The sequence below is a fragment of the Ovis aries genome, chromosome 23 (assembly GCF_016772045.2).
Source record: "Ovis aries strain OAR_USU_Benz2616 breed Rambouillet chromosome 23, ARS-UI_Ramb_v3.0, whole genome shotgun sequence".
Classification (NCBI taxonomy): Eukaryota; Metazoa; Chordata; class Mammalia; order Artiodactyla; family Bovidae; genus Ovis; species Ovis aries.
In genome coordinates, this window is record NC_056076.1 from 30221016 (window position 1) to 30242577 (window position 21562).

General features: G+C 42.5%; 1 protein-coding gene across 4 annotated transcripts in view; it reads left to right on the top strand.

Annotated features, from left to right (window-relative positions):
* Positions 1–21562, top strand: part of CHST9 (carbohydrate sulfotransferase 9) — a 290560-nt gene that overhangs the window by 162127 nt on the left and 106871 nt on the right. For 3 of the 4 annotated variants that reach the window (XM_060405211.1, XM_027960723.3, XM_060405212.1), the window contains one exon: positions 4127–4168. The exons of the other annotated variant lie outside the window; for it this stretch is intronic. In XM_060405211.1, the coding sequence (XP_060261194.1) occupies positions 4127–4168 (42 nt within the window). The remainder of the gene's footprint in view (positions 1–4126; positions 4169–21562) is intronic. 4 annotated transcript variants of the gene reach the window in all.

The window sequence follows — 21562 nt, forward strand, 5'->3', positions numbered from 1 at the left end:
ACCATCTGAGTATGTACTTCAGTCTGTGATGTTCAGTTTAGCTCAGTCGTGTCCAACTCTTTTGCGACCCCATGGACTGCAGCACGCCAGGCCTCCCTGTCCATCACCAACTCCCGGAGTTTACCCAAACTTATGTCCATTGAGTCGATGATGTCATCCAGCCATCTCATCCTCTGTCGTCCCCTTCTGCCCCTGCCCTCAATCTTTCCCAACATCAGGGTCTTTTCCAGTGAATCAGCTCCTCGCATCAGGTGGCCAAAGTACTGGAGTTTCAGCTTCAACATCAGTCCTTCCAATGAACACCCAGGACAGATCTACTTTAGGATGGACTGGTTGGATCTCCTTTCAGTCCAAGGGACTCTCAAGAGTCTTCTCCAACACCACAGTTCAAAAGCATCAATTCTTCAGTGCTCAGCTTTCTTTATAGTCCAACTTTCACATCCATACATGATTTCTGGAAAAACCATAGCCTTGACTAGATGGACCTTTGGCAAAGTAATGTCTCTGCTTCTTAATATGCTATCTAGGTTGGTCATAATTTTCCTTCTAAGGACTAAGCATCTTTTAATTTCATGGCTGCAGTCACCATCTGCAGTGATTTTGGAGCCCTCAAAAATAAAGTCAGCCACTGTTTCCACTGTTTCCCCATCTATTTGCCATAAAGTGATGGGACTGGATGCCACGATCTTAGTTCTCTGAATGTTGAGCTTTAAGCCAACTTTCTGACTTTCCTCTTTCACTTTCATCAAGAGGCTCTTTAGTTCTTCTTCACTTTCTGCCATAAGGGTGGTGTCATCTGCATATCTGAGGTTATTGATATTTCTCCCAGCAATCTTGATTCCAGCTTGTGCTGCATCGAGCCCAGTGTCTCTCATGATGTACTCTGCATATAAGTTAAATAAGCAGGGTGACAATATACAGCCTTGACATACTCCTTTTCCTATTTGGAACCAGTATGTTTCCCATCAGCCTGTGATGAGTGAAAGCCAAACTAAAACATCAAAGTATATCCTGCCCAAAAATGTAATCTCATTATTATACCCCAGGGTCAGGTTTCCTGAGACCCTTGAGAAGTTGGCAGACAATAGTTTCCTGGGGCTAGGAAGAGGGGCATGGAAAATTACTATTCAGTGGCTATAGAGTTTCAATTGTGCAGGATGAAAAAGTTCTAGAGATCTGCTCAGCTTACCGTCAACATACCATCCAGTATATTTTAAAATTTACTGAGGATAGATCTAATGTGTTTTTTTCCTACAATTAATATAAAAAGAAAAAAGAAAGCAACGGATGACCTTGGCACAGCCTTTCTAGTTGAGCCATCACAGAGATGGGGAAAGAGGCACTATGTCCACGTTTTTAAAGGAAATGACTTGATTATCATAAACCTGAGGGCTTAGAGGCAATACCTGATGAGAACCATTTCTCATGCAATCAGTAAACTGCTTAGCATATCATAAGAGGTAAAGAAGCAACTGCATTTGACTCTTTGAATAGCCATTTTTTCCACATCAATTTAATTTCCTTCCCTGGTTACCGGACACATTACATCAACAATGAGATGTGCCAGATAAAATCAATTTTGAATGAGGGAAGATTTTGGGTCCTAGCCTAAACAATATTGTTATCACCAAGCCACGAAAGTGTGACCTTAATCATGCTATTGTTACATGGGTGAACCAGTAAATAGAGAGTTGCAATTGCATCAGAGTGAGCTGAAACAGTGGATTACATATCAAGTTCCAACCCTTGAGGATCAGTTGTACCAGAGGACCTATGACTTATTGATGAGCTATACAAATGACTTATAAATGCCTTCATCCAAAATGCAGAAATTACTAAATCAAGTGCAGCTGCTAATACCTTATCTCAGGAAACTCATGATAATACATCTCAATATATTGTTTATATGTATTTTTTAATCATTCTAAAGATAGAATAGCATATTAAAAACATTTTTAAATGTTTGTTTACTTTTATATTTTTTCTTTTACATTTAATTGAAGTATAGTTAATTTACAATGTTTTATTAGTTTCAGATGTACAACAAAGTAATTCAGTTTAAATATATATAATATATATATTCCTTTTCAGATTCTTTTCCCTTATAAAGTTTTTACTAGAATGGCATTAATTGACATAACTATAAACTGGTATATTTTAGCAGAAATGAAATTTGATGAAAGAATAATTAAGAAAACAAGCACTGATATAATCTTTCTTTCAATTTAGTTTAGAGAAACAATATTATATATGAATTACACTGATAGCAACTTTTTTAGATGGAGCAGAAGAGCAGGACCAGAGAGTTAAGCTTACCATTCTATGTGTAAGCCTCATAATTCTTAAGTATTTGTTCAAATTTTTATCAACATACTTTGAAAGGAATATTTTTTAAAAACAAGACAGTGTGCAGGGAACAAAACATTACATATACATATGATAATGTAAGATATATGTTAACATACATTATATATACATTAACACTATGTAATATTAACATATATATTAAAAATATGTAATATATAAAATATATGGTATAGCATACACTATATAAAAGGGCCCCTGTGATCTGTGTGTGTGTGTGTGTGCGTGCATGTGTGTGTGTGTGTGCTCAGTCATGTCCAACTCTGCTACCCCATGGGCTTCCCAGGTGGCACTGGTGGTAAAGAACTTGCCTTCCAAAGCAGCAGACTAAGAGACACAGGTTCGATCCCTGGGTTGGGAAGATCCCCTAGAGAAGAGCATGGCAACCCACTCCAGTATTCTTGCCTGGAGAATCCCCATGGACAGAGGAGTCTGGCGAGCTACAGTCTGTGAGTTTGCAAAGAGTCAGACACAACTGAACCAACTTAGCGTACATGCATGGACTGAAGCCCACCAGGCTCGTCTGTCCATGGGATTTCCCAGGCAAGAATACTGGAGTGGGTTGCCAGTTCCTCCTCCAGGGGGTCTTCCTGACACGGAATCGAACCCACTTCTCTTGCTGCTCTCTTGCATTGACAGCCAGATTCTTTACCACTGTGCCACCTGGGAATTGGGCAGCCTGCATATTATATGGTTATAATATGTTTTTTTAAAAGAGAAATTGGACCAGTGTAATCTAGAAAGCAAAAAGTCTGAATAGCTGTATAATTACCATCTTGTGGTTCCCTCCACTTGTTCTCAGAATGAGTTGAGATTCATTTCTCCCCAGAGATGACTAAACCAGAAGAAATATTCTGTATTACATTGAGCAACTTCATCTGGCAGAAAAGGTCGTCCTTCTTGATTATCAGGATGAAAAATTGTTGGCTCAAGGGAACCCTCAAGATTTCTTTCTTAGAGCTCTTCACTATAGAATTAACTTCCAGTAGCTCTGGATGATATAAAAATTATCCATAGGATCTCATCCCTCAAAAAGCTTTTGTCCTTTTATCCTAGACTTCAGTTCATTTACTCTTTCAAGCTTCACATCCCAAGTTATCCAAGAGTGGGCCATTGGATATTCCATACCAGAAGATGTACATGGCGTTTCTATCCCAACTATCAATTGTACACAGAGATCTATCCCATGTACTCAGAAATTTTAAACAGAAACTATAATTGTGTATCAACACCTTGGTAGATTATGGAGTAGAAAGCAAAGAATCCAAGGAAATTTTCTTCCTTGAAATGAATTTGTTACAATACTGCTTCTGTTGTTTATGTTCTGGTGTTTTGGCCATGAGGCATGTGGGGATCTTAGGTCCCCAACCAGGGATCAAACCCTCACCCCTTGCATTAGAAGGCAGTCTTGACCACTGGACTGCCAGGGAAATCCCAAGATGAATATTTTCCATCTCTGCCTACCCTAGCAGTCCCAGCTTGATTTCTCAGAGGCAGAAGGTAGAGGCACAAAGCTGTCTTTTCTGTGGCAAAGTTTAAAGGTAATGCCAGGTTTCTTAATATGTGATATCAAGCCCGTCACCACTTGAGTCACCTAGAAACACAGGGATGTCATATTCTATTTCATGACACTCTCCCTTCCCATGATCTTCTTGGCTAGCAATAAAATATTAGAGACTTTGAGGTATGTCAATGTAGAAAGGTTCTTAAATGTGTTTGCAGGTGATGATAATATGTGCATTTCCTGTCTCTTCTTTTCTAGGATGGGAACCTGTAAATTACTTGCAGTCTACACCCAAAATCAGTGAGTAAACTCTCCATAATGTTTGGGTCTCAGGTTGTTTTAGACGAGCAAAGCAAAAGTGTTAGTCACTCAGTCATGTCCAACTCTTTGAGACCCTATGAACTGTACCTGACCAGGCTCTTCTGTCCATGGAATTCTCTAGGCAAAAATACTGGAGTGGGTTGCCATTCCCTTCTTCAGGGGATCTTCCCTACCCAGGGATCTAACCCAGGTCTCCCACATTACAGACAGTTTCTTTACCACCTGGGCCACCAGGGAAGCCCCAAAGCCACAATAACTGAAAACCCTGTAGAGTCACTTTTAAATACCTGTTCTGATGATCCATCACCAGAAAGCACAGCCTAGGTGGCATTTTGAATTTTATAAAGTCTTGGAGTGTAGGGGAGAAAAGCAAGCAAACCATGATCCTTGCCCTCAACAAATTTACAGACGAAGTCATAGACTTTGAAGATATATTCCAGTTATATCTAGCTTAATGAATAATTATTGTCCATCTTATTTGAAAAAGTTCACATTTTACCTATTTTTATTTTATAACACTTCCCTGGGACATTGGACTATATTTATTTTCCAGAAATGTCTTCTTCTAAGAATTCAGTAAAACCTTCTTCATTCAGATATTTTGATTACACAGTTTTGACAGTTTGACCCAGACTAAGATGAAATTTACTTATGAGTTGTCAGCATGGAATGGGTTTGATACAAGAAACAGAGGAAACACTGTAACCTATTTTAAAAGAGTAATTGTTTTCATGGTTTTGGCACATATGGTGGTCTTTAGGCAAAAAGATTCAGCTGGAACACAAGGATGCATGTCATTTAGTGGCTTTCTCCTTAGACAGGCATTATTGGCAGATCAGAGTATTGAAAGTATACTCTGATATGAATAAATCTGACTTCTGTAGTTCAGACTCACATCCCCTTTCTCTTCCCACCTCCCCAAACTCAGTATTCTAATCTACTGAAATGTACTGTGTGTTATATGTGGACATAAATGTTTGTTAATAGAAGAGGATCAGTTCTTGTTATCTTATTTTTGAAACTGACAAATATACATTTTAATTTTTTGAATGCCTATCTGTAACATTGATCACCTGGATGACAGTCATGTATTTATTTTTACAAGAAAAATGATACATCATTCCCTTTTATTTTCTGTGATTTTATACCACAGGAATTTTTTAACATTTAAAACAGTATTTTCACAAAGCAAGAAAGACAAATTCCCAGGATGATAGTGAAGATTTAAGGGGAGAAAAAAATAACCCCTAAATCATATCATGCCCTCTTTGTGGCATGTTGAAAAGTCGGAGCAGTAACCAAATCACCATTCATTCATTCATACAACAAACGCTTAGCCAAGGGCTGTGCTTATTGCTTCAAGGTGTGTAGAGATTAATAAAACTGTCTTCTTGTCTACACTGTGCTGGCAGCCCTTAAGCTGAAGCAGAGATGGAGGCAGTTTTCCCATGTGATAAGTGATGTGTTATCCTTATAAACAGAGTGCTTAGGAAACACTGAGATGATACCATTAAATCCGACTAAAAAGTTAGGGAAATATTCATAGCAGGTATAACAGTGGAGCTCATTCTTTAAACATAAATTCAATGTCTACAAGTAGAGAAAAGGACATTTCAAATCAGTGTGAACGAACATATGGAAATGGAGAATATGTGGATTGCTTAAGAAAAACAGCAGACGTGTTTGAGGTGGAGAGCTGAGGAGGTGGGGAACAATATATGGTCTATTAAATGGTGTATTGCTAAGAAGATACGCCCTTTCCTAGAGGTTGGAAACGCGAGCTGGAGCTCACAGAAAGATTTGAGAGTTGTCTGTAAAAAGCTGAAATGTGGAGAAATGGGAATAGATAAAACTGTGGACAGTTGAGAGAACTTTCAGGAATAGGCTTCTCCTTAGAGGAGAGAAGGGGAGATAAATAAACATTTGAAGGTGTATACAAAGAGATTCGAGGGAATTTATGTCTGAGAGCTTCAGTGTCCTTTCCCTTATGCTCTTGGATGAGTGTGGAATGCCTATTAGAAAGGCACAAGTTTGAATCCCTGCTCCAGAGTCTGTGAGTCATGTAACATGGGCAAATCACGTAACCCACGTACATTTCGGTGTTGGCCTCACCTCACTGAGCTCTCATCTATAAAATGAGAATAACAGTACACAGCTTATATGGGTTGTTGCGATTATTGAAGACAAGCTGTGTACAACATATTCATACAAAGGTGCTCTATACATGAGAGCTGCAAGATGATTGTCATCTGTGCATAGGAGCTTGTCTCCAGGGGGAGAGAAAAAGTAGAATGAGGAATGAAGATTGGAAAGGGACACGTGCAAGTGTTTCTTTTAATATTTATTTATTTTTTACTGTGCTGGGTCTTCATTGCTACACTTGGGTTTTCTCTAGATACAGTGGTGCATGGGCTATTCGTTGTGGTGGCTTCTCTTGTTTTGGAGCACAGGATCTGGGGTGTGTGGGCTTCAGTAGTTGTGACACGTGGACTCAGTGGTTGAGGTTCTCGGGCTCCCGGGCGCAGACTCTGGAGTTGTGGTGCATGGGCAGGCTTAGTTGTCCTGCAGCATGTGGGATCTTCCTGGACCAGGGATCAAACCAGTGTCCCCTCCATTGCAAGGTGGATTCTCAACCATGGGACCACCAGGGAAGCCCTGTGAAAGTGGTTTTTAAGCAGCATTAAGAATCTTTTATGAAAGCATGATTTTGCAAGTACAGTTATATTTATGTGTCCCAGAGCAGCCAATAGGGATGTTTCAATGGCCTGAGTCGGGGAACGTCAAAGCAAGCACTGTGTCATTGAGAGAACAATTGAGAACATTGATGAGTTCCGATCTGAGACTGGTATTCCAAGACTTGTTCTCCAGCCTCTACCCTGAGTTTGCAGAAGACTAGGTTTTCTCAGGGTCAGCTGCCTGTGATCCTGTGGCTCTTGTCGTTATCAAGGAAGAGAGCTGAGTTGCCAAAAAGCCCAAGGTTGTCTACTCTCCTACCAGCTAAGTTCCAGACATAGTTAGTTGTCTGCTCAGAGACCCACCAGACCCTTGCCCCCCTCTCCCTCTCACTCACCCCCCTTGGCTCACAGTCCCTACCCCAGCCTCTCTTCCACTTGAGTTTTCATTCTTCACTAGCGCATGAGACAGTAAGAAACATTTCTATCTCCCCTGGAATAGAAAAGTGGCATTTGAACCAAGTTAAAAAGAGCCCATCTGCATGCTTCTTGTCCCTCAGGTCATCAGCACCCCTTCTAGACCTTAGAACAGGATTCACTGGGTACAGCAGGCAGGACCACACTTCCTCTCCTATACCTGGAAGTGGGTTACCTCACCAGCCAAGAGGATGATGTCTGGTGTCCTCTTAAATTCTTAGTTAGCATTGCGGACCCCAAGAGAGAATTGCCAAGATATACCTTGATAGTTAACTTCCCTCGGAGAGAGATTTGAATGGCTGGAGAATATCCTTCATATGCCAAATGGAAGTAATAAAGAAACTATAGGCTGTATCTCACTCATTATGGACTACTATTTTAATTAATGGGAGATACGCTCCTCTTTGGGGAATTTGGTTGATTCATTCAGTGAGTGAATATATTCAAGAAGAATATACTAATTCAAGGTGCTAGTGTGCGTAAGATAGATAACTAGTGGGAACCTGTTGTATAGCACAGGGAACTCTGCCTGGTCCTCTGTGATGACCTAGAGGGATGGGATGGAGGCAGGGGAAAGAGGCCCAAGACAGAGAGGATGTTTGTATGTGTGCTTCCATGCTAAGTAACTTCAGTCATGTCTGGCTCTTTGTGACCCCATGGACTATAGTCCGACAGGCTCCTCTGTCCATGGGATTTCCCAGGCAAGAATACCGGAGTGGGTTGCAAATGTCCTTCTCCAGGGGATCTTTCCTACCCAGGGATCAAACCCGCATCTCTTATGTCTCCTGAATTCTCAAACAGGTTCTTTACCTAGTGCCACCTGGGAAGCACTATATCCCAGGCTATATGTATACATATAGCTGAATCACTTCATTGTATGGCAGAAATGAATACAACATTGTAAAACAAACTGTATCCCTATATATATATGTACATATATATATGTATGTGTGTATATATAAATATAAAACAGACTGGTTCCAAATCAGGAAAGGAGTATGTCAAGGCTGTATATTGTCACTCTGCTTATTTAACCTACGTACAGAATACATCATGCAAAATGCTGGGCTGGATGAAGCACAAGCTGGAATCAAGATTGCCGGGAGAAATATCAGTAACCTCAGATATACAGACAACACCACTCTTATGGCAGAAAGTTAAGAAGACTTAAAGAGCCTCTCGATGAAAGTGAAAGAAGAGAGTGAAAAAGTTGGCTTAAAGCTCAGCATTCAGAAAACTAACATCATGGCATCTGGTCCTATAACTTCATGGAAAATAGATGGGGAAACAGTGGAAAAGGTGACGGACTTTATTTTGGGGTGCAGATGGTGACTGCAGCCATGAAATTAAAAGACGCTTGCTCTTTAGAAGAAAAGCTATGACTAACCTAGAGTGCATATTAAAAAGCAGAGACCTTACTCTGCCAACAAAAGTCCGTTTAGTCAAAGATACGGTTTTTCCAGTAGTCATGTATGGATGTGAGAGTTGGACTATCAAGAAAGCTGAGCGCCAAAGAATGTATGCTTTTGAACTATGGTTTTGGAGAAGACTTTTGATAGCCCTTTGGACTGCAAGGAGATGTAACCAGTCAGTTCTAAAGGAAATCAGTCCTAAATATTCATTGGAAGGACTTATGCTGAAGCCGAAACTCCAATACTTTGGCCATATGATGCGAAGAACTGAGTCACTGGAAAAGACCCTGATGCTGGGAAAGACTGAAGGCAGGAGGAGAAGGGGACAACAGAGGATGAGATGGTTGGATGGCTTCACCGACTCGATGGACGTGAGTTTGAGTATGCTCCGGGAGTTGGTGATGGACAGGGAGGCCTGAGGTGCTGCAGTCCACGTAGTCACAAAAAGTCAGACACGACTGAGTGACTGAACTGAACTGAAGGTGCACCTCAAGAGTCCTAACACCACAGTTCAAAAGCATCAATTCTTCGGCTCTCAGCTTTCTTCACAGTCCAACTCTAACATCCATACATGACCACTGGAAAAACCATAGCCTTGACTAGACGGACATTTGTTGGCAAAGTAATGTCTCTGCTTTTGAATGTGCTATCTAGGTTGGTCATAACTTTCCTTCCAAGGAGTAAGCGTCTTTTAATTTCATGGCTGCAGTCACCATCTGCAGTGATTTTGGAGCCCTCAAAAATAAAGTCAGCCACTGTTTCCACTGTTTCCCCATCTGTTTGCCATGAAGTGATGGGACCAGATGCCATGATCTTCGTTTTCTGAATGTTGAGCTTTAAGCAACTTTTTCACTCTCCTCTTTCAATTTCATCAAGAGGCTTTTGAGTTCCTCTTCACTTTCTGCCATAAGGATGGTGTCATCTGCATATTTGAGGTTATTGATATTTCTCCCAGCAATCTTGATTCCAGCTTGTGCTTCTTCCAGCCCAGCGTTTCTCATGAATAATATTTGAAACATTAGGAAAACCCTGTCAAATTCAGACAAAACTCTACATTTCTGTGAAAATACAGCTGCCGAGACTCTTTAGAGGGTGGGTAACCTCAGAGCTCTTTCTTCTCGCTCAGACTTGGTTCCCAAAGCCCACCCTCCTGTGACTGCCAACAGGGAGTCACATAGAATTCACTTCCAAGTGCTCTGCTTCCTATACGTTCCTCTCAGTCAGTTGCAGTCACCTGTGGATTTATAGATGGTTCTAGATCACATAACATCCTCACTCCCCATTCATGGCCCTTCCCTATGGGGCGGGAGCCATGCTGAAGTGTAGCCCATCTCTACCTCCTCAAGAGTAGGAAGTGCCATGCCACACTTCTGACTGGATTTCAGGCTGGGCTTCTCCCACTTGACAAACACACATCAGCCCTTTCTGGAATGTGCTTTAATCACCTGGTGCCATGTCAGCCAGACCAATGTGCCCTTTACAACTGCCAGTTATTCCTTCCTGCCCGTATGCAAGCAGATCTGCTATAGCAAGCAACTCACCTTTCATTTTAAACAAACACAACAGGCTACCAGTTATAAGATGAGCAAATCACAGAGAATACAGTCAGTAACATTATAATAATCTTATATGGTGTTCAATTTATAAGAATTTGTATTACCCTATTGTACATCTGAAGCTAATACTGTAAGTCAACTATACAGCGATGAACAATTAAAGTAAAATTTTAAACACACACACAGGCATCTGTTATTTTTTAATGTCTTTAGCTATAACTACACCTTGCTTTTGTTTCCTCCTCTAACCGGCATATCTCCCATTTCTGGGTTCTTTGTTTATTTGTCCCTTTATAGTTCATCTCTACCCTTTATACATCTCACAGGTTTTAGGAACTCTTGGGAGACAGTCTTTTGTTTTATATCCGACTTGGAAGAACCCCAAACTAAGGTCCATTCAGTGGCGAGCTCAAAATGAGGACTGTGTGTGCCATAGCACTTCATTTCTGTGTTTCCTTCCTTGTTTGCTTCGTTGTTCTTTAAAACTCCTTGGCTGCTTAATGAAATGCTAATTCAGTGTGGAGCAACCCCATGACTCTTTGCCAGCAAGAATATGGTTCAGATTGTAGCATCACTGATTTAGGGGTCTGAAGAAAGTGTTCAAGGCAGAGTCTAAACTTGAATCTTCTTACTCTGAACCCTCTACTTCCTTGGACTTCCATTTATAGAAATTGGAGGGGGAAAAAAGTGATTTCCTTCTATTTCATGAGCGGAAGTAATCCCAAATCCTTTCTTAAGGATGTTGAACTGAGAAGTGTTCCTTGGATTTTCATAGGGAGAATCTCTGGGCAGGGTTTATGTCCCAGGCAGAGGGTACCCACATTCATGGGTGATGCCCTTTTCCATGCTGCTAGCATCCCCTCTCCTAGGGCAGAGGGCTGCCCTTGTGGAAGTGTTGCTGTGACGTGCGACTTTAAAGGAAGATTGCTCCTGGCGCCCCTGCAGGTGCCCATGTAGAGTCAGCCCACACATCTGCTCACGTTCTAAAGCTCTGCATTCTGTCAGTACATTCTCCTACGCAGTTCTGGAAGGGACTCTTGCTTCTGTTTACCTGGCGTTCTCGGGTTCACCTGACTCCAAGAGAGGAAGGCACAGCTCGGATGCATGAGCACTGCAGAATGCAAAGATATGGCTTTCCTACAAGTGGGAATCCATCCCCACCCCATGGCATGGCTCAGGGCATTTTCCAGGGCACATGATGCTGTGTCCTCTGTGCTCAGCTTCTCTGGGGAACCAGGAGAATTGAGAAGGTGCCATGATATTAGAGGGGCTTCCCTGGCGGCTCAGATGGTAAAGAATCTGCCTGCAATGCAGGAGACTCATGTTTGATCCCTGAGTGGGGAAGATTACCCTAGAGAAGGAAATGGCTACCCACTCCAGTATTCTTCCCTGGAGAATTCCATGGACAGAAGAGCCTGGTCAGGTACAGTCCATGGGGTCGCAAAGAGTCAGAGATGACTGAGTGACTGACACCACGCATGATGTTAGAATCAAGGCCAGGGTTACTATGTAGGTTAGAGTGTTAAAGGGGCGGTTACCCATATTGTAAGTGTCCCTACAGGGAGCCCTTCACTTGCATGTGCCTTGGGGGACATGCTTGCCATTGTCAGCCAGAACATTCTTTTCTATAAATCCAGGATTACTGAACCTGACAGGAAGGGATAGTTAGAGACTTTTCTACAGGCTTCCTGAGCTTAGCTGAGCATTAAGCCTTACAAATCTTATAAGAATTGATGAGCATGGTGATATATATAAAAAATGCAACATAAACCTTTAGATTCATGGCATAACCATCTCAACTGAAAAGCCTTTATGCTTCAGGATTTTAAAAAATTACCCTTTGCCAGCCTTGCCTCTGCTCAAACAGACTCCAGTATTCGAACAGCTTGCAAATTCTACACAAATGGATGCTGCTATGCCCACATCCATCAGAAGAGTGGCATTCTTTGGGGTCTTTTGCTTTTGTGGGAGAAAGAGGTGGACAGACATTATTATTCTCATATGGGAATGATTAACCAAGGAAAAGTGGCAGCCCACAGTTAATTTAGCTGTTCTTTTAAATGTTTTTTCTGGTACCTGAATTACATGAATATATTCTTTTAATAAGCTGATCTGTTTTTCCCCTTCTCATTGAGGTGCAAAGTAATCTAGAGGGTCAAGGTTTCCAATCTTTTTCTCTTGCATTAAAATGATCTGTCGTTTCCATTGTGGCTACACCCAAAAGTCAATTTTGGTCTCTTTAAAGTGTCCTATAGAATAATTCAGTGGTGAGAGGATGAAATTGTTCTCAAAGTGTAACTGCTCCCCTTGCTGGCATATTGTAGCAATGACATTCATCTTTAAAAATGTAATCCTGGTTCAGAGCAGGGGGTTTTGTTTGTTTGGGAGGTGAGTTTTTTTTTTTAATCTTGGTACTTCTTTATGTTTTTGAACTTCACAACAAATTGAGGCTTAATCTAATGAAACTGGATGAGTTACTATAGTTATCATACGTTATAACCAGTTATGTAAAATTCAATAAAATAAGAATTTTCTTAATTCTTAATTCTCTCATGCCTGGAAAATAGGCAAATAGTCTGAATGATGTTTAGTGTTAATGTTGTTTTAAGTAAAAGAATGTTTTAATTTTTTAGTACAATTTATATGCAATAAAATGCACAGGTAATTGTCTGATTCAATGAGTTTTGATAGTTGTCAACAGGCTTCCCTGATAGCTCAGTTGGTAAAGCATCAGCCTGCAATGCTGGAAACCCCTATTCAATTCCTGGGTCGGGAAGATCTGCTGGAGAAGGGATAGGCTATCCACTCCAGTATTCTTGCTGTGTGCTCAGTCATGTTCAACTCTTCGCAACTCCATGGACTGTAGCCCACCAGGCTCCTCGGTCCATGGGATTCTCCAGGCAAGAATACTGGAGTGGCTTGCCATTTCCTTTCCAGGGGATCTTCCCGACCCAGGGATCGAACTGCATCTCTCACGTCTCCTGCATTGGCCAGAAGATTCTTTACCACGGCACCACCAGGGAAGCCCAATTTAATCCACAGCAGAGGTAGAATTAGTAGGAATGTATTAAATATTTAAAGGCAAATCGCTGACCTTATGCCTCTCTGAGATCTGATGTTGGATAAACGGGAGTCATGTTACTGAAGAAGGACAAGAAGTCAGATTGGGAGATTGATGGCCGGATATGGGATGACAACCTCTGTGAAAGTGAGTCGCAGGCAGTTAGAATAGCAGAGGGCCAGGCACAGATGCCGGGGTCCAGGCTGGGACGGACCACACACGCAGGCGAGAAGGGAGCTGAGACCTCAGGAGAGGTATCTGGGGCAGAAGGGGAGCTGAAAAGAAGTGAGAAGGCTGACGGCCCAGTGAAGAAGGGCATTTCCAAAGCACAGGAGACCTGGACCCAGAACCAGCTAAGCTAGCCAGAGAGCACGTGAGATGAGGACGGGAAGGTCTCTGTCCAGGGTGCCCTGGAGGAGATGCCAGGGACCGGGGCCACACCTGGGGAGAAGGCGCCCAGACCCTGGAGGAAGGACATGGGCCGGTGAGCGAGACCATCTCAGCTCCACACAGACACAGCGGGGCGGCCACGTCTACCCCACCAGGCCACCTGTCCCGGCCACTGTTCACCTCGGCTTCCCCAAGGAGAGGCTCCCAGATCCACGGGGCAGTCTGTCTAGAGAGTCCCCCCGACCCTGCCGGCCAGGGCCACCTGCCAGCACTGCGATCCCTGATGTTTAGGGACAGCAGACCTCAGACACGCTAGGTCACACCTCCCACTCACGGGGACACCGCCAGCACCTGGGAGGGACACGTTTTCAAAACACACAAGCAGTATTCCAGCCACAAGGTCACTCCGTCAGGAGCAGAAAGAGATGCTCAGGACAGGAGTACTGTGACTCTGAGGATGAACCGCTGGGCAGCAAAGTGGGCGCGGACCTGCTCTCCAGGCACTGAGGACCGCAGGTGGTGGCGTCGTGTCCCCCGGAGTCAGCCAGGGGGATCCACGGACACCTAACAGGTACCCTGCCTTCCGGCTGTGGGAGCACCGAAGGGACCACAGAAGGGACCCACCTCAGGGTAAACACCAGGCGAGTCCTAACAGGTGCGACCAGGACCAGGTGAGCTGTCTGGTGTCCCCAGTGAAGAGCTGACCCGCAGGCAGGCCATCTCATGGAGGGGCGGCCCAGGGCTCCCCTGGAGGGACGTGTGGATTAGCGAGAGCGTGTGCGGAGGCACGAGGCGGAGCTGACACTCCTGCTCGAGCCAGGCCCTGCTACTGGCGATCCTACAGATCACACTCCTTCCTAAGATGCTTTCAGAGCTAGAGCACCCCTGACACATGTGGCTAAGACGGAGGATGAGATGAGGGCTTCTGGAAAACCTGAGGCCAGTTATCTTTGGGCGCCTCGGGCTGAGGCTGCAGGATGTTCTGAGAGGAGTTTCAGAAGCGTTTTGGGAGGCGATGGCATTCATGGAACCCCTGCTCCAAGAAAGAGAACCCTCAGCCAGGCGCGCAGGCGCTGACGGACCCGTGCCAACGACCAGAGCTCCCCCGGGGCGGCCCTGTCATTGCTAAACCCAGGGCTGGCCACCCAACATGTCCACCTCAAGGTGTTTCCTGTCTCATTAGAAAAGAAAACCTCTCTCCAGTAGTCTGCAGCCATCACTCCACTCGGAAGCCCCCAGAGCACCAGCACGCCTCCCTCTCATCATGTCCCCACAGCATGGCAGCACCCAGTCACGTGCCAGGTGGTGTTGCCAGCACTACTCAGTGCTGAGGAGCAGGGAGCACAGGCTTCCCAAACTGGAGCCCAGGGCCCCCGAACCAAGAGGCTTCCCTGGTGGCTCAGCTGGTAAAGAAGCCGCCTGCAATGAGGGAGACCTGGGTTCAATCCCTGGGTTGGGAAGATCCCCTGGAGAAGGGAAAGGCTACCCACTCCAGTATTCTGGCCTGGAGAATTCCGTGGACTTTATAGAAAGAGTCGGACATGACTGAGCGACTTTGACTTCCAAACACCTGGTATAATGGTCATGCTAAATAAGACACTGAATCCCATACCATGAGTATTTCCCTCATGGCCCTTTCCAGTCAATTGCAGTTCAAGAGCCTACCACTTCCCTCTCGCCCCTTCATCTCCTCTGTACTACCCAAGCAATGACTTTCTTATCACTGTCGCCATTGGTTAGTTCAGTCTATTCCTGGACTTCAAATGAATGGAATCATATAGCATATAGATGGTAAATGCTCCATTCACTCACCGTGGTATTTTAGAGATTGTTGCTTAGTTGTCTAAGCAGAGTTCACTTCTTTTTTATTGTTGAGTAATACTCCGTTGTATAACTAAACTGTAGCTATCCTATTTTTGTACAAGTTATTCTGTTTTTGACATTTGGATTGTTTCTAGTTTGGGACTGTTATGAAAAAGACTGCTCTGAAAACTCCTGTACAAGTCTGTGAATCACTTGTTTCGTTCCCATTGGATAAAGACTGAGAAATGGGATTGCTGGATTGTAAATGTTTATAAGAAACTGTCCCTCAGTTCACCAGCAGTGTTCAAAGTTCTAGCTGCTCCTTATCCTCACCAGCAGTGGGTAGGAAGTGGTATCTGTCATGACTTCCATTTGCAGATATCCGATGGCTGTTGATCTTTATCATCTTTTTATGCGCGGTTGCCTGTTTGTATATCCTCCTTGGGGAGATGTCTATTCAAGTTTTTTATTAGTCTTACTGGACCATTTATCTATTGCTTATGGTAAGATTCTTCATCTATTTGTGGTTTGTCTATCACTTTATTTAAAGTACCTTTGATGAGTTGAAATGTTTAAGTTTGATTAAAAAACAATAAATTACTTTTCTCCTTCATGGTTAATGCTTTTTAGTGTCCTAAGAAATTTTTATTTACCTTAAGGTTGTGAACATAGTCTGCTCTTATTCAAAAAGTGATGACAGCAACTTTAAAAATTGAGAATAATAATAAGGACATTTTGTAGGCAAACAAAGAGGCATGTTTATAATAACTGAAACACAGGGCTATCTCTGTACTTTTATAAATTTATGACTACTTGTTAATTTTCAAGTGTCTCCTTGATGTATCCTCTTTTTCTCTAAGAAACAGAAAGTAAGTCTTGGTGTTTTGAGAATTGTCAGAAATGAAGGACTAGGAAAGAAATCTCAGTGTGAAGTTTGAATGTCCTGTGTATGATAATGACTTTAGATAATGATCTTTATAGTACAAGTGATTTTATAGCATTATTCACTGCCCTTGAGCAATGACTTTAACTCCAAGGAGCCCAACCATGCTATTTCTATTCTTTATCTTCATCTCTGGAGAGAGGATGATAGCGAATTATCAGACTTTCCAAATAATACCATTTATCTATATGTTTATTAAAATATACAGAATGTATAATATTTTAAATGCATACAATATATTATGAAAAAGATACAAATTTAAACGGGAAGCTCTGGTAGCTCAGTGGTAAAGAATCTACCTGCCAATGCAAGAGATGAGGGTTTGATCCCTAGGTTAGGAAGATTCCCCTGAAGAAGAAAATGGCAACCCACTCCAGTATTCTTGCCTGGGAAATCCCCCATGGATGGAGGACCCTGATGGGCTATAGTCGATGGGGTCATGAAGAGATGGGACTGAGCAACTAACACACACAGACACACACACGCACACATGCTAGACGTTGGACGTACTAGACATGAAGAGGCAGACCAGGTACCCACCTCTAGGTGCTTCTTACCCAAATGAGAAGAGTCAGGCAAACAGGTATTATTTAGATTGTTAGTTAGATGCTCCGCAGAGATTACAGGGCACCAACGATGACAATAACAGGGAGAACCACCTGTAGGGAGGCCTTCCTGAGCAGGTGACATCTAACCAGAGACTTGGTTGACAGGGATCCAGCCACGTGGGGAAGAACAGTCTTACAGGACAAGCAGCTCAGGTGACAGCCTTAGGCAGGTAAGAGCCATGTAATCCAGGCTAGGGTCGGGGCAGTGAGCAGAGAGAGAGACAGGGTAAGACCAGCAGCAAGGTCGTGGAAAGGCTTCTTTTGACTATGGTCAGGAGTTAAGTTGACAAAGACTATTCCACCTTAAAAGTGAAGCCAACATTCCTCACAAAGGGAGCATGGGGTATTCATAGCTAGAATAAGTGAAGTCGCTCAGTCGTTCCCGACTCTGCGACCCCATGGACTGTAACCTATCAGGCTCCTCTGTCCATGGGATTTTCCAGGCAATAGCACTGGAGTGGATTGCCATTTCCTTCTCCAATAGCTAGAATAAGGGATTATTAATTATACTACTGTTGTTTGGAGTCTCTAAAGAGTCTCAGCTTATATTGATAAGTGATGACTGATGGCATGTGGCCTGGGATACGGGGATCACTCACTGCTGTCTGTTGAACAGAATTCTCTGAACAGGAGGTCTATAGACTCATGGAGCAGAGAGGGACATGCTGACCAAGGGGATTTAAACTTAGAATCTACATCAGGGCCATGAGGTGCCTTGCACAGACATAGTGAAGAAGTAGGGAGAAGGCCAGGGTCCCAGCATTAGGGTGAGGCAAAGTCAGGAATTAATATTCAGAAGTTAGGATGAGACCATGTGTGGAACACCACATCTCCCATGCACCAGCCAGTTATAGATCATTCTCAAGCAGGTAATGTGGATTGAACGGCGAGAAACCGGAAGCAGGAAATCCCGCTAAATGAAGTTTCAAAAAATTTGTGTACATTGTGCAGAGTAGTAAAGGAAAGGAAGACAGGAATCCAAGAATTGTTGTGCAGAGACCTCTATCCATTGTCAGGTTTGCTGTGGGGTATCGGAACTCCTACGTGACTCTCTCTGCCATTTGAAGTTATTTCCTGCCTCTGGGAAGTGTAGATAAAATATGATATGCCAGCATGTACCTTTCCCAATAGAGTCTTCTAGAGAGGCGAGGCAGCAGCTGGAAGCTACCAACGTGGCTCTGGGCAGGCAGATGAATGATCTGGTTGCAGGGTCAAGGCCAGCATCCTCTCCCTGCCTTTGTGCCCCGACACTTGCCAGGCAGCATTTCCCTCTCTTCTCTGCTAGGCGTTCCCCTTACCCTCTCCCATGGGTGCGTGCACACTGCCTACACTGACATACACACAACTCCTTCTCTGGTGATTGTTTAAACTTGGAAGAATATAAGATAATGTTTCCTCATATTGAGGAGACTGGAACCCTTAGAAAGAAAGGTGTCAGAATGACGAAACATGGGGTGTTTGTGGAGGGTCGACTGTACTATGCTATTTTATATAACAGATTTGAGCATCCTCAGATTTTTGTATCTATTTCAGGGCCCCTATTCTATAGGGACACCGAAACCAGTTCCCTCTTGTGTACCAAGGAACAACTGTACCAGGGTTATGAGCTTGCAAAAAAAGCCAGAATGTAACAGTTACAAAAATGTTTTAGCAGGAAAATCAAGGCATTTGAACACCTTTTTTGTTGTTGTTGAGCTTTGGGGTCAAGTTGTATATCTGTAAGGGCTTCCCTGGTGGCTCAAATAGTAAAGAATCTGCCTGCAATACAGGAGACCTGGATTTGATCCCTGGGTTGGGAAGATCCCCTGGAGAAGTGAATGGCTACCCACTCCAGTATTCTTGCATGGAGAACCCTTTGGACGGAGGAGTTTGGCTGCAGTCTGTGGGGTCACAAAGAGTGGTTCACAATTGAGCAACTAACACTTTCACCTTCACTTCAATATCTGCAAATAACAGTAAATAAAACTGAGTTTGAGGGAGAAGCTCAGATGGAAATAAATGTTCCAGAACAGTTAACTTCAGAGATGGTAGATGAAAGACTTGACATAGAGATAAACAAGCAAAGGATGAAGGAAAGAGTCCTTGGTGACATGCACAGTGGGGGCTGATAAAGCAATAAACTGAAAGATGAAAAAAGAGAGATACTAAAAGAAGGGTGAAAACTGGAAAAGCAAATAGGAAGAGTATGGCAGAAATAAAGATTTAAAACGGGAGAAGATCCCCTCTGCTCTTTATAATGTGTGTGCAGAAAATATTTTTCAATCACTATTCAGTATAGTTTTTTTTCTTATTATTTAGGAAATGAGCTGTATTTCTTACATTAATACTCTAATTCTTGAGTCACTGCTCTTGAAATCCAGAAGTGAACCTATAGATAAGCTCAGTTGTTTCATAACAGAATTGTTTGAGGGCTGTTTTACAACACTAAATATATTTTCGTTGAGTCGGTTGCAAAATGGTTAGTTTCAACAGATCTGTGATTCTTTAAAAGGTTTTCCATTCACTGTATTAGATATTTTTTCATACCTCCTAGGGCTAAATTTGGCTGGTTGATATTGCTGTGGAATTGCAATATGGGAGCATAGACCTAATTTCCTCATTTGACTTTTAAATGAGTTTTGTGTGTGTTAACTAAAATTGAAAGTGTTTCAATTATGAATAATGCCAAGATGAATGGGTACACTCCATTGACTTTAATGAAGTGTACATGTTCTTGCATATTTGTGAATGATGGCATGGTAGCACAGTTCTTGAATCTTAGTATTTAATATTTGCTGCACTTACATATTTCATTTATAATACTGCTTACTGCAGTCACAGCTTTTTACTTTCATGAACACAATTGAACTTAAAATTTTTGTTTCGTCAACTTTTCCAAGGGATTGATATTACCAAGGGTGTGCTTTTTTACATAAAAGTTGACAACCAATTTAATAAGTTTGAATTAGCTAACATTTGCTCCATGACTGTTATTTGAAGGCTCTATGCCAAGAGATTAACTTTCAAGGAATAAACATGTCATTTAGATAATTGAAACTTCAAAGTGAAAGTTTTAGTCTTTAGTGATCATAACAAAATGTATATAAGTTAAATATCAGACAACACTTGCTGGTAATCTATGCAAATGAGAGGAGCAACTAGAGAAATTCGGAATAATGACGTCAGTTGTATAGTACCTTGAGTAAGGATCATTACTAATTTTTTAAACTAAGGATTTCTTTCTTGAGTTAAATCTTTAGTGGCTGTTGGAAGAGTGAAATACTTACAAATGTATTTAAATTTCATATCATATATCCAGGGCTTCAAGCTCAAGCTGTGGTTTTGTTGTCTGAATACTTTGCTTATTTTTTCATGCCAAACAAGAAATCAAATTATAAAAGTATATTTAACTTAAACTGTTCATGCAATATTAGAAGGATAAACAGCTTAATAATTTATGAATGTATTAACATTGTGTGTTAAATAGCTTTGAGATGAACAGTGGATTTAGCATATGTAACATGCACTGAAAATTAGCTATTTCACAGACTTTGCAAGTGTCCCTGATAGCTCAGCTGATAAAGAATCCACCTGCAATGCAGGAGACCCCAGTTCGATTCCTGGGTCAGGAAGATCCACTGGAGAGGGATAGGCTACCGACTCTAGTATTCTTGGGCTTCCCTAGTGGCTCAGCTGGTAAAGAATCCACCCGCAATGTGGGAGACCTGGGTTCGATCCCTGTGCTGGGAAGATCCCCCGGAGAAGGAACTGGCTACCCACTCTAGTATTCTGGCTTGGAGAATTCCATGGACTGTATAGTCTATGGGGTTGCAAAGAGTGAGACATGACTGAGTGACTTTCACTTCACATGCTGCACAGATTCATGGAGTGAGAAATTGTGAACACCATTTTACTTGTTGTTATTGGATACATCACATGTGTCATATAAGCCTTTACTAGTCGGATCATACAGTCCATTATTTCATAAAGAGTGTTTAAATGACCTTTCCCAAACTGATACAATAAGTAAAAGAATTTGATCTAGCAGCTAGGATGCCCCTATCCTAGCCTTGATGGAGGAGTACTCCAGGGGTAACATCTATACTACAGGACTAGCCTAACATTTTGCACACTGGAGTTTCCATGGGCATGTGGTCTAATTAAATTTCAAGTTTCGTAGTCTACAGTTCTTTGACAAACAGCCAGAAGCTACAATTCCCTGCCTTTCTCGTATCAGATGCTTGGAAACCACCTGTTTCTGGATTAATTGGTGACCTTTAACAAGGACATGTACATAAAAGATGGGCGATGTTTAGTTCTATTTCATTTTCCCACCATCAACCTTCCTCCTCTGGCTTTGAGACCAATGCTATCTCCTGTTCCCTCCCTTGGGCGTTACAAGCCTTTGGACTCTAGAATCTGATAGAACAGGGTTCAAACTCCAGCCCATTGTAGGACCTCAGGCAGGTTGT